The sequence below is a fragment of the Hylobates moloch genome, unplaced genomic scaffold (assembly GCF_009828535.3).
Source record: "Hylobates moloch isolate HMO894 unplaced genomic scaffold, HMol_V3 SCAFFOLD_19, whole genome shotgun sequence".
In the NCBI taxonomy this organism is placed as follows: domain Eukaryota; kingdom Metazoa; phylum Chordata; class Mammalia; order Primates; family Hylobatidae; genus Hylobates; species Hylobates moloch.
Genome location: NW_026652294.1, coordinates 13,431,124 through 13,445,278, shown reverse-complemented (window position 1 = coordinate 13,445,278; position 14,155 = coordinate 13,431,124). Strand labels below are relative to the sequence as shown.

The 14,155-nt window shown below is 44.8% G+C and overlaps 1 protein-coding gene across 7 annotated transcripts in view; it reads right to left on the bottom strand.

Annotated features, from left to right (window-relative positions):
* The window catches only part of DEPDC5 (DEP domain containing 5, GATOR1 subcomplex subunit), a 95,767-nt gene that overhangs the window by 61,049 nt on the left and 20,563 nt on the right, over positions 1-14,155 (bottom strand). For all 7 annotated transcript variants that reach the window (XM_032139849.2, XM_032139851.2, XM_058430999.1 and 4 more), the window contains exons 8-10: positions 9,578-9,647; positions 3,467-3,545; positions 2,575-2,636 (exon numbers count right to left, since the gene is read on the bottom strand). In XM_032139849.2, coding sequence (XP_031995740.2) covers positions 2,575-2,636; positions 3,467-3,545; positions 9,578-9,647 — 211 coding nt within the window. The remainder of the gene's footprint in view (positions 1-2,574; positions 2,637-3,466; positions 3,546-9,577; positions 9,648-14,155) is intronic.

Sequence of the window (14,155 nt, the reverse complement as noted above, 5' to 3'; positions counted from 1 at the left end):
TATCTAAGAAACCACTGCCAAATTCAAGGTTATATGAATTTCCCAGCCAGGCATGGTGGTTCTATCTGTAATCCTAGCAATTTGGGAAACCAAGGTGGGTGACCGCTTGAGCTCAGGGGTTTGAGACCAGCCTGGGCAACATGGCAAAACCCCGTCTCTACAAAAAAATACAAAAAATTAGCTAGGTGTGGTAGCAAATGCCTGTAGTCTCAGCTACTAAGGCTAAGGCAGGAGAATCACTTGAGCCCAGGAGGCCAAAGCTGCAGTGAGCCATGATCTCTCCATTGCACCCTAGCCTGGGTGACAGTGAGACCCTGCCTCAAAAAAAAAAAAAAAAAATTATAAAACTTTTTAGGCTGGGCACGGTGGCTCACATCTGTAATCCCAACACTTTGGGAGGCTGAGGCAGGCGGATCACCAGAGGTTAGGAGTTCAAGACCAGCCTGGCCAACATGGTAAAACTCTGTCTCTAGTAAAAATTCAAAAAATTAGCTAGGCATGGTAGGTAGTGAGCACCTGTAATCCCAGCTACTCAGGAGGGTGAGGCAGGAGAACTGAACAGGTGGAGAACTGAGGCAGGTGGGAGAATCACGTGAAAACAAAAGTTAAAGATTAGCCCGGGCAACAAAACGAGACCCTGTCTCTACAAAAATAAAAACAAAAATTTTAGCTGACTGTGTTGGCAAATGTCTGTCATCCCAACCACTCAAGAAGCTGAGGCAAGAGGATCCCTTGAGCACAGGAATTTGAAGTTACAGTATGATTGTACCACTGCACTCCAACCTGGGTGACAGGACAGAGCAAAACCCTGTCTCTTAAAAAAAAAATTCAACTCCTTTTTTCAGGTTGTTTGAACCTGGGAGGCGGAGGTTGCAGTGAGCTGAGATCACACCACTGCACTCCAGCCTGGGCAACAGAGTGAGACTCCGTCTCAAAAAGAATAAATAAAACAAATAAAAATAAAACTTTTAAAAACAAGGAAAATCCTTTTTTTTTTTTTTTAGCCACCACACCCAGCTAACTTTTTGTATTTTTTGTGGAAAGAAAGTTTTGCCATATTGCTAGGGCTGGTCTGGAATTCCCGGGCTCATGCAATCTGCCCACTTCCGCCGCCCATGAGCCACCACCACATCTGGCTCAGTTTTATAATTTAAGCTCTTTATTTATTTACTTATGAGATGGAGTCTCACTCTGTTGCTCAGGCTGGAGTACAGTGGCATAATCTCGGCTCACTGCAACCTCCACCTCCCAGGTTCAAGCGATTCTCCTGTCTCAGCCTCCTGAGTAGTGGGATTACAGGCACCAACCACCATGGCTGGCTAATTTTTGTATTTTTAGTAGAGACAGGGTTTCATCACATTGGCCAGACTGGTCTCAAACTCCTGATCCGCCCACCTGGGCCTCCCAAAGTGCTGAGATTACAGGTATGAGCCACCGCACCCAGCTGACTTTAGCTCTTATATTTAAGTCTTTGATTCATTTTGGTTACATTTCATATATAATTTGAGGTGAGGGTCCAAATTCATTCTTTTCCATATAGACATTCAGTTGTTCCAGAATAATTTGTTGAAGAGAATATTCTTTCTCTCATTAAATGAACTTGATGCCCTTGTCTAAAATCAACTGACCATAGATGTACGGGTTGGTTTCAATTCAATTCCATTGATCTATATATCTATCCTTATGCCAATATCACATAATTCTGATGACTGAGGGTTTTAGTTAAGTTTTGAAGTTAGGAAGTGAGAGTCCTCCAACTTCATTCCCCTTTTACAAGATTGTTTTGGCTATTCAGGATCCCTTGCAATTCCACATGAATTTTAGGATCAGCAAAAAAAAAAAAAAAAAAAAAGGCACTGGTATTTTGATAGGAACTGCATTAACCTGTAAACTGCTCAGGGTAGTATTGCCAAATTCACAATATTAAGTCTTTCAACCTGTGAACACAGGTTATCTTACTATTTACTTAGGTCTTCATTAACTCCTTTCATAGTGTTTTACAGATTTTAGTAGACCAGTCTTACAGCTCCCAGGGTAAAGTATTCTAAGTATTAGTATTTCTAAGTATTTTATTCTTTCATATTGCTTATCGCTGGTATATAGAACTATAATCGATTTTGTGTGTTGACTGGGTATCCTGAAACTTTGCTGAATGCATTAGCTCTAATACTTTGTGGATTTTGAGGATTTTCTACATATAGGATCACATCTGTGAATAGAAATAGTTTTACTTATTTTTCGATTTGGATGCCTTTTATTTCTTTTGCTTGCCTAGGTGGTCTGTCTAGAACTTCTGGTTAGTATAATGCTGAATACCAGTGGCAAAAGTAAGCATACTTACCTTGTTACTGATCTTGGGGTAAAGTTTTCAGTCTTTTACCATTGAGTGTGATGTTAGCTTTGTGTTTTTCATAAATTCTCATAAATTGAGATTATTAGGGTAATTTAAATCTGGAGTCTGGGTTTTAGCTAAAATAGCTCAATTTAGGGCAATTTAATAAAAACAGTGCATTTTAAAAATCTGTATTGAGTAATGTTTACATAATAAGACTTAGTGTGTAAGAAGAAATGTACCTTCCACTTGGTAAATAGATCAGCAAGGAAACCATTCACAGCTTTCTCAAAATACAAATCCCCTGAAAAGAAACAATGAAAAGAGGATGAGAACATGGGAACAATCTTTATTTCTTGCTTGCAATTTCTTCTCTAAGTAAATTCTTCTCTAAGCAATTCCCTAAGTAAATTGCTTGCAATTTCTTCTATAAGAAAGGGGACCAAAAAGAAGGTGTATTTTGTACATCCTTTTTTTTTTTTTTTTTTTGAGATGGAGTCTCGCTTTGTCTCCCAGGCTGGAATGCAGTAGCATGATACTGGCTCACTGCAACCTCTGCCGCCCGGGTTCAAGTGATTCTCCTGCCTCAGCCTCCCGAGTAGCTGGGATTACAGGCGCCCGCCACCACGCCTAGCTAATTTTTGTATTTTTAGTGGTACAAGGTTTCCCGATGTTGGTCAGGCTGGTCTCCAACTCCTGACCTCAGGTGATCCGCCCGCCTCAGCCTCCCAAAGTGCTAGGATTACAGGCATGAACCACTGTGCCCGGTCTATTTTGTACATCTTAAAACAAGATCATAAAAGCCAGATGTACAAAGTGGTTTCATTCTCAACTTTCTAAGAAGCCAAGTTTATTTATTTATTTATTTTTTGAAGCCAAATTTAATATCTGCCTCACTACTAAGAGGCTATGGCTTCAACATAAAATGCAGTTTGAAAAAAATTTGATTATTGAAAAAAGCAGTGTATCTTCAGAATGAGAAAACACTCTACCCTCCAAATATGATTATTCTCACAATGATATTTAAAGTTTGTTAGAAGATGATGTGGGGGACCCTGGGCATTCATGAATTAGCATTTGCAGTTTCAGAAAATTCTCCCCTTAGCAGTTACAATCAGCACTTAGACACAGTACCATAAATATCAAAATCCCACATTTCACAGCTCATCTGAATAAATATGTAAACCATAGCCGACGTAGAACGAAACACCACCTGAAATAAAAACACAATTGTATTAAAAAGCAATGCCATATAGAGTTTCAGTTCTATAAGATGAAAAAGTTCTGAAGATCTGCTTCACAACAGTATAAATGTTCTTAACACTACTGAACTATACACTTAAAAATGGTTAAGATGGTAAATTTCATGATAGGCTTTTTAACCACAATTTTTTTTTAAAGCAATGATAAAAGAATCTTGCAATGTTAGACTTCTTTTTTTCCTTTGTTTTGAGACAGGATCTCACTCTTGCCGCCCAGGCTGGAGTGCAGTGACACAATCACAGCTCACTGCAGCCTCAAACTCCCAGGATGAAACGATTCTCCCACTTCAGCCTCTCAAGTAGCTGAGACTATGGGAGTGCACCACCAGGCCACAAAATTTTTGTCATTTTTTGTAGAGAGGGGGTGTCCCTACGTTGCCCAAAGTAGTTTCAAACTCCTGGGCTCAAGCAATCCTCACACTGTGTCCGGAGGTGGTTCCTTCCAGTGGGTTCTTGGTCTCACTGACTTCAAGAATGAATTGCAGACCTTCGTGGTGAGTGTTACAGCTCTTAAAGGTGGCACGGACCACCTTTGCTCACCAACAGTGAGCAGCAGCAAGATATATTATGAAGAGCAAAAGAACATGGCTTCCATGTGGAAGGGGACCCGGGTTGCCGCTGCTGGCTGGGGTGGCCAGCTTTTATTCCCTTATTTGTCCCCACCTATGTCCTGCTGATTGGTCCATTTTACAGAGTGCTGATTGGTCCATTTTACAGAGTGCTGATTGGTGCATTTACAACCCTTTAGCTAGACACAGAGCGCTGATTGGTGCATTTACAATCCTCTAGCTAGACAGAAAAGTTCTCCAAGTCCCCACTCGACCCAGGAAGTCCAGCTGGCTTCACCTCTCACCACCTTTGCCTCCCAAGTGTTGGGATTATAAGCATGAGCCACAGCTCGGGGCCATGACTTGGGACTTCTTTTTTTTTTTTTTTTTTTTTTTTGAGACGGAGTCTCGCTCTGTTGCCCAGGCTGGAGTGCAGTGGCGCAGTCTCGGCTCACTGCACGCTCTGCCTCCCGGGTTCACGCCATTCTCCTGCCTCAGCCTCTCCAAGTAGCTGGGACTACAGGCACCCGCCACCACGCCCGGCTAATTTTTTGTATTTTTAATAGAGATGGGGTTTCACCGTGGTCTCGATCTCCTGACCTCATGATCTGCCCGCCTCAGCCTCCCAAAGTGCTGGGATTACAAGCGTGAGCCACCGCGCCCGGCCATGACTTGGGACTTCTAAAAACAAACTTCATCCAAGCATTCTTTGTTTCATTTAAATAGTCACTGAGCTTTTACTCTGAGCCCTGTTTCAGAGACAGTGAAAATAAGATCTGGTCCCTACCCCCAGGAGCTTACAGTACAAGATAAAAACATGCAAAACATTGCAACATATACAAAGGTTCTATGAAGATTTACACATGAAACGCAGGAGAAAGGGCAGTGAATCTACCTGGGAAAGTTATGGAAATCTCATTACGGAGACAGAACTTGGGCTAAGATGTGCCAGGTGATGAGTTGCCAGTCTAATAAATTATAATTCACATTGTACTTCCACTACACTCAGACTGCCTCAAGGAAAAGCGTACGTGGTTTTCTAGCCCTGTATGCTATACCACAGAGCCTTTCCTCCACAAGCCTCTAATGAAGTTTAGAGGGAACGTAAAATGTAAATCTCTTAACACTCCTTTAGTTCATTAGAGACCTGCTCCCTAAAGACTGAAGCTCCTGGCTGGGCACGATGGCTGACGCCTGTAATCCCAGCACTTTGGGAGGCTGAGGTGGGTGGATCACCTCAGGTCAGGAGTTGGAGACCAGCCTAGCCAACATGGCGAAACCCCATCTCTACTAAAATACAAAAATTAGCCAGGCATGGTGGTGAGCGCCTGTAATCCCAGCTACTGGGGAGGCTGAGGCAGGACAATCGCTTCAATCCAGGAGGCTGAGGTTGTAGTGAGCCAAGATCACACCACTGCACTCCAGCCTGGGCAACAGAGTGAGACTCTGTCTCAAAAAAAAAAAATTTTTTTCAGAGAAATGAACAGAAATATAGGCTATATTGTCTAAATGTTATAATAATAAATATGCAAGGTTCTTAATAATTAAAGTTGTTTTTGTCTGTCTGTTTGTAGAGACAAGGTCTCACTCTGTCTCCCAGGTAGGAGTGCAGTGGCACCATCATAGCTTACTGCAATATCAAACACCTGGGCTCAAGTGATCATCCTGCCTCAGCCTCCCAAGTAGCTGAGATTACAGGTGTGGGCCACTACCCCTGGCTAAATTTTCCTTTTTAGAAATGGGGTCTCCCTCTGTTGCCCAGGCTGGTCTAAATCTCCTGGGCTCAAGCAATCCCCCCACCTTGGCCTCCCAAAGTCCTGGGATTACAGGCGTGAGCCACCATGTCCAGCCCCATCTTACTTAATATTTTTTTGGCCAGGCGTGGTGGCTCACGCCTGTGACCCCAACATTTTGGGAGGCTGATGTGGGCGGATCACTTGAAGTCAGGAGTTTGAGACCAGCCTGGCCAACATGGTGGAACCCCATCTCTACTAAAAATATAAAAAGCCAGGTGTGGTGGCAAGTGCCTGTAGTCCCAGCTACTCAGGAGGCTGAGGCAAGAGAATCACTTCAACCCGTGAGGTGGAGGTTGTAATGAATCGAGATCGCGCCACTGCCCTCCAGCCTGGGCAACACTGAGAGACTCCATCTCAATAAATAATAATAATAATAATAAATAAAATAAATAAAAATAAACTCATGTTTTTCTGATGGGTGCGGTGGCAGGTGCCTGTAATCCCAGATACTGAAACAGGACTGCTGGAGCCCAGGAAGGACCCCTGAATAACACAAGACCCCCATCTCAAAAATAATTAATTAAATGGAAAACCTGAAAGTCTTGTTTCTCTAATCAGATAATAAGTTCTTTGTTTTTGTTTTTGTTTCTGATTTTTTGAGACGGAGTTTCGCTCATGTGGCCCAGGCTGGAGTGTAATGGCGTGATCTTGGCTCACCCAACCTCCGCCTCCGGGGTTCAAGCGATTCTCTTGCCTCAGCCTCCCAAGTAGCTGGGATTACAGGCATGCACCACCGAGCCTGGTTAATTTTGTATTTTTAGTAGAGACGGGGTTTCTCCATGTTGGTCAGGTTGGTCTCAAACTCCCGACATCAGGTGAACCGCCCACCTCGGCCTCCCAAAGTGCTGGGATTATAGGCGTGAGCCACCGCGCCCGGCCCAGATGATGAATTCTTGAGGCAAGGGAGCCTATCTAATATTTCACTCCACCAACATTTGAGAGACTACTGGGTGCCAGTAGACATGCCAGAGAACTTTGGCATATAAAGGTCAAAGATGCAGTCCTTGCTCTGAGGGCACACACAGTCCAGTGACAAGGCACACAAGCAAGCGCGCCTACTGCAGTGTGGGAACTGCTAATGAGGGCACAGATCCAGGGTGCCATGGAGGTACTTCCAGCCTGATGGACCAGGAAGGCTCTCCAGAAGCAGGGAATCCTGAGACTAGAGCTGAGACCTGGATGAGTGGCTTGGGAAGGGGAAAGGCAGGGTCTAGGCACCCCAGTCTACAGAGGGCAGCATGTGCAAGGTGGCAAAAGAGAAGGTGGCATGTTGGGGAACAATGAGTGGTTTGCATGGCGAGGACACTGGGGGGCAGTGGGGAACAACACACGGGAGAAGTGATGAAGAGAACTCCAGACTCAATTGCTTCCAGTGATTCCTCCACTCAGGCGTCCAAAAGACTTCTCCCAAACGGCGCTTCCTAATCTCCCCAATCTGCTTGTTCCCCGTCTTCCCCATCTCATAAATGGCACCACCATCTATCTAGCTCTTCAGTCCTTCTCTTTCCTTCACTCCTCACATCCAATCTATGAGCAAGTTCTGTGGACCGTATCCAGAAATGTGTCTCATACCTGCCCACATCCTTCCATTGTTATAGCTCTCACCTTAGTCCACACCATTTTCTTGCTAGACTACTGCAGGCCTCCTAACTCACTTATCTGCTTTTACTCTTGACCCTGGAAATAACTCTCTATACCAGAGCCAGAAGGGCTGCAGCACTTAATGCTAAATGCCTATCCATTCTTCCCTTCTTCTGATTCTATTCTGGAAGGCAAGACACCTAACCAAAAGACAAAACTTCCCAGCGTCCTCAGCAGCTACAAGTGACTCAAATCTGGCCGTTAAGATTTAAATGGAAGTGTTGTGTCCATAAAGGAAGCTGACTTGGTGGGAAGGTACACCTCTCGTCTCTCTTCCCTTCCTCTCTCCTCTGCCTGGAATATGGAGGTGATTATATCAGCTCTAGGTGGATCATGGAAGCCCTACCCTGAGGATAGCAGAACAATAAGACACAAGGACACCAATAATAGTGACACTATTGTACCAACCATGAATTACATACCCATGATTTCTTTTACATGACAGGGAAAAGTTGACCTTTGGCCATTAGAGCTGGTGATTTGGAGGGTTTTATTCAACAAAACACAACTGAATGAGTAGTGAGCTCTTAAAAGCATAATTCAAGTATCACTCTCCCACTTAAAACCCATCAATGGATTCTAATTCTCCTTAGAAAAACTCTAAACTGTTTCTAACCACCTTGAAGGCCCTGCATGAACTGGCTGGAACCTGCCTATCTCCTCACCAACATCATTCTCCCTACTTGTCTGCAATACTTCCACCACACTGACTTCTGAAAATTGTTTCCTCTGCCTGGAATACTCTTCACCCCAGCATTTATAAACTAGGTAAGTCTCACTTTTCAGATACCTTTGCAGGAAAGCAAAGGCACGGTTATGGTGAGTACTCTGGCAATTAATTGGGTCATGTGTATACACACACGCACAAACATACATGTATTTACAAACAATGTAAATACATCCAATATAAACAACAGGAAATTATAAAAATGAAGTTCATGGAATGGTTCCCTCTAAGGATACACTGGGTGTCAACCAAGGGTGATTTTACCTTTCAGGGGACATTTGGCATGTCTGGAGAAATTTCTGGCTGTCATAACTTGTAGATTTGTAGGGTGAAGGGTGGTAGGTGATACCGGCATCTAGTGAGTAGAGGCCACGGATGCTGCTAAACATCCCACAATGCACAAGACAACCCCCACAATATATTAACATTTTGTGCCAGATAACTCTTCGCTCTGGAGGCCTGCTCTGGACGTGTAGCATGTTTAGCAGGATTCTCACTAGATGCCAATGGCAGGACTCCTCAGTGTGACAACCAAATATGTCTTTAGACATTGTCAAAAGACCCCTGAAGGGAGCAAAATCACCCCTGGTTGAAAACCACTGCTCTCAGAGAAGGCACGGAGATGGGAACGAGAAAAGGTAGACATATAGTTTTACCAGCATGGGTAACATTCATTGGCAAAGGTCTCCCTTCATGTTTATGACATGATCTTCCATGGGGCTTAACTTTTGCTATGTATGAGTGGGCATGGCATTCTGCAGGCCAGATACTCTAGCTCTCTGTTTGACATTAAACAGACCCTTCAGAAGAAAATGAAGATCAACTCCAAACTGGAGAAATCCAACTGTAAAACAGTTTCACGAGAACTTGATATTACTAGTTCCATGTGGGCAAACAGTAGCAGTCAAGAGCTTAGCAGATTTTTGTTTGTTTGTGTTTTTTGTTTGTTTTTGAGATGGGGTCTTGCTCTGTTGCCCAGGCTGGAGTGCAGTGATGCAATCATGACCCACTGCAGCTTCGAACTCCTGGGATCCAGTAATTCTTCCACCTCAGCTTCCTGAATAGCTGGGACCAGAGGCACCCATCACTATGCCTGGCTAATTTTTGTACAGGTGGGTCTCTCCATGTTGCCCAGGCTTGTCTTGACCTCCTGGGATAAAGCAATCTGCCCACCTTGGTGTCCTGCCCCGCCCTTGTTTTATTTTTGATTTTAGGACTTAGCCATAATGGGATGGAGAAATAAAACCGAAAAAGCATTTTATAAATCTTACCCTGGTATCTTCACTGATGTAACCACACATGACCTTCTCATTCTTAACCCACAGCTCACCAGCCTGTGCTCTGAAAGAATACACACACAAGTTATTACAAGTCTTACATGAAACTAATACATGCCTGGTGCGGTAGCTCGCGCCTGTAATCCCAGCACTTTGGGAAGCCGAGGCGGGCGAATTAGCTCAGGTCAGGACTTGGAGACCAGCCTGGACAACATGGTGAAACCCCATCTATACTAAAAATCTAAAATTTAGCTGGGCATGGTGACACATGCCTGTAGTCCCAGCTACTCAGGAGGCTAAGGCAGGAGAATCGCTTGAAGTCACGAGGCGGAGGTTGTAGTGAGCCAACATCATGCCACTACACTCCATCCTGGGCAACAGAGTGAGACGCTGTCTCAAAAAATAAAAATAAGACAAACCAAGAAGAATTAGGGGCAACTTCAGGTGGCTCTGCTATTTATACTCAAATGGCCTGACTGGTTACAGATTTCCAGAGAACTCCATGAGCAGATTATCCAATACAAGGAACTCTCATACTATACTGAACATGAACAGGAGCTCTTAATCTGGGAGTCCACATATAGGTCTAAAGAAGGGCTTCTTGGCCGGGCGTGGTGGCTGGTGGCTCACACCTGTAATCCCAGCACTTTGGGAGGCCACAGAGGGCAGATCACGAGGTCAGGAGTTCGAGACCAGCCTGACCAACATGGTGAAACCATGTCTCTACTAAAAAAAAAAAAAAAAAAATTAGCTGGGTATGGTGGCAAGCGCCTGTAATCTCAGCTACTCAGGACGCTGAGGCAAGAGAATCACTTGAACCCAGGAGGTGGAAGTTGCAGTGAGCCGAGATTGCGCCACTGCACTCCAGCCTGGGTGACAGAGCAAGACTCTGTCTCAAAAAAAAAAAAAAAAAAATTAGGGCCAGGTGCAGTGGTTCATGCCTGTAATCCCAACACACTGAGAGGCTGAGGTGGGTGAATCACCTGAGGTCAGGAGTTCGAGACCACCCTGGCCAACACGGCGAAACCCCATCCCTGCTAAAAATACAAAAATTAGCCAGGCATGGTGGCACCTGTAGTCCCAGCTACTTAGGGAGGCTTAGGCAGAAGAATCGTTTGAACCAAGGAGGCGGAGGTTTCAGTGAGCCGAGATCGCACCACTGCACTCCAGCCTGGGCAACAGAGCGAGACTCTGTCTCAAAAAATAATAATAATAATAAATTAATTAATAGCAACTTGGTATTACATTTTTGGGATTGATGTTTTTTCCTCCATGCATTTTTGAGGGCAAGAAGTAGATAGTACGAGAATGAGTGCAGTGGCTCATGCCTGTAATCCCAGCACTTTGGGAGGCCAAGGCAGGTGGATCACCTGAGGTCAGGAGTTCAAGACCAGCCTGGCCAATATGGTGAAACCCCATCTCTACTAAAAATACAAAAAAATTAAACGGGTGTGGTAGTGGGTACCTATAATCTCAGCTTCTCAGGAAGCTGAGGCAGAATCACTTGAACCCGGGAGGCGAAGTTGCAGTGAGCCGAGATCGTGCCATTGCACTCCAGCCTGGACAACAAGAGCAAAACTCAGTCTCAAAAAAAAAAAAAAAGTTAATAATACAGTAGAAAAAGCAAAGCGTGGCTTTCAGACCTGACCAGCCTGAAGAGAAACTGGTCTAGGCAAGAATCCCAGCTGAGTGTCACTTACTAGGTGAATGGCCATAGTAAATTCATGAGGTTCAGTGGCATTATCTTTAAAAATGAGACAATGGGCCGGGCGTGGTAACTCACACCTATAATCGCAACACTTTAGAAGGCCAAGGTTGGCAGATCACTTGAGCCCAGGAGCTTGAGACCAGCCTAGGTAGCACAGTGAGACCCTGTCGCTACAAAAAATACAAAAAATTAGGCAGGTGTGGTGGCACATGCTGTAGTCCCAGCTACCTAGGAGGCTGAGGTAGGAGGATCACTTAGGCCTCAGAGGTCAAGGCTATAGTGAGCTGTGATCGCACCACTGCACTCCAGTCTGGGCAACAGAGTGAGACTGTCGCAAAAAACAAAACAAAAAAACAAACTAAACAAAAGAGACAATGAAGCCTACGCCTTACAGAGCTGTTTATACTTTTTTTTTTTATTTTTGAGACGTAGGCTTGCTCTGTCACCCAGTCTGGAGTGCAGTGGCGTGATCTCAGCTCACTGCAACCTCTGACTCCCTGGTTCAAGCAATTCTCCTGCCTCAGCCTCCTGAGTAGCTGGGATTACAGGCACGCGCCACCATGCCCAGCTAATTTTTTATATTTTTAGTAGAGACAAGGTTTCACCATGTTGGCCAGGATGGTCTCAATCTCCTGACCTCGTGATCTGCCCGCCTCAGCCTCCCAAACTGCTGGGTTTACAGGCGTGAGCCACTGCGCCCAAACTTCTACAGAGCTGTTTTCAAATTAAACCAGATAATGTGCAGAAACCGTTCAGGATACTATGAGGATAGGAGGTGCTCAATTAGTTTACTATCAAGAACTAGAACTACAGCGGTATTAACACAAAATGCTATCCTGGAGAGATAGTGGTAGCTGTTAGCTGAGAACCGTGTAATCAATCATCCCTCAACCAACCACCTCAAGCCCTTATCTTCTACCACTTTCACTCTTTCTCCCAACCTGCCTCACCTAAGCAATCAATCCTCATAAAAAAGGAAGACAAAGGCTAGGTGCAGTGGCTCACACCTGTAATCCCAACACTTTGGGAGGCCGAGGTGGGTAGATCACGAAGTCAGGAGTTTGAGACCAGTCTGGCCAACATGGTGAAACTCTGTCTCTACTAAAAATACAAAATTTAGCCAGGCGTGGTGGCGGGCGCCTGTAATCCCAGCTACTCAGGAGGCTGAGGCAGGAGAATTGCTTGAACCTGGGAGGCAGAGGTTGCAGTGAGCTCAGATCGTGCCACTGCACTTCAGCCTGGGCAACAAGAGTAAAACTCTGTCTCAAAAAAAAAAAACAAACAAACAAAAACACAAAAGAAAGGAAGACAAAATCAGATAAAAGCCAGGAAAATGCTGTGTATCATGAGTCATAGCTCAGGCTACCTAGGAAATGCTGGACAATCAATCAATCCCTCTGGGTCTACCCCATGCCAAAATGAAGAAGGCTGGACCAGACCCATGGCTTATACCAAATGGGATGCTTTTTCATACTCCTTTGCCCAGTTACGTCTGTGAATGAACAAGTGTAACAAGCCTGACCTGAGAAGAGACTTATATTTCTTTAATATTATAATAAGGAGGTCAGGCACGGTGGCTCATGCCTGTAATCCTAGCACCTCGAGGAGGCCGAGGTGGGTGGATCACAAGGTCGATATCGAGACAATCCTGGCCAACGTGGTGAAACCCCGTATCTACTATCTTGCTATGTTGCCCAGGGTGGCCTCAAATTCTTGGGCTTGAGTGATTCTCCCACCTCAGACTCCCAAGTAGGTGAAACTACAGGCATAAGCAGCCACACTCAGCTAATTTTTTTTGTATTTTTAGTAAAGACGGGGTTTCACCATGTTGTCTAGACTGGTCTTGAACTCCCAGACTCAAGCAATCTGCCCACTTAAGCCTCCCAAAGTGCTGGGATTACAGGCATGAGCCACCGCACCCAGCCAGCTCTGCTTATAATCGTCAGAACTTCACATTCACAGGACCTCTAAAACAAGCTTGGTGTGGCCGGAGGTGGTGGCTCACGCCTGTAATCCCATCACTTTGGGAGGCCGAGGCAGGCAGATTACCTGAGGTCGGGAGTTCGAGACCAGCCTGAAAAACATGGTGAAACCCCACCTCTACTAAAAACACAAAATTAGCCAGGCATGGTGGCAGGTGCCTGTGATCCCAGCTACTTGAGAAGCTGAGGCAGGAGAATTGCTTGAGCCTGGGAGGCAGAGGTTGCAGAGCCAAGATCACACCACTGCACTACAGCCTAGGTGACAGAGTGAGACTCGTCTCCAAAAAAAAAGTTACAATGTGATCCAACAGGCTAGGGTTTAAGGTCATTATTTTTTAAAAGCAAAATGTTAGTCAATAGGAGATAAGATTTTGCTACTATATATATACATATTTTAATGTTGTTGTTGTTGTTTTGTTTTGTTTTTTTGAGACGGGGTTTCGTTCTTATTGCCCAGGGTGGAGTGCAATGGCACGATCTCGGCTCACCACAACCTCTGCCTCCTAGGTTCAAGCAATTCTCCTGACTCAGCCTCCCAAGTAGCTAGGATTACAGGAGCCTGCCATCATGCCTGGCTAATTTTGTATTTTTAGTAGAGACGGGGTTTCACCGTGTTCACCAGGCTGGTCACGAACTCCTGACCTCAGGTAATCTGCCTGCCTCGGCCTCCCAAAGTGCTGGGATTACAGGCGTGAGCCACCACACCCAGCTCATGTGTTCTTAACTATGTAACTATTACCAGATTGAAAGTTAAATTGCAGGGAAATTATCTGACCATTTATAATGACTTTAACTATACAAATGACTATATTTTTCTCATAGGAGGCCCAAAGCATCTTTTTTCTCAAGCATTCACGAACTCAGCAAAAGAAAGTAACCTTT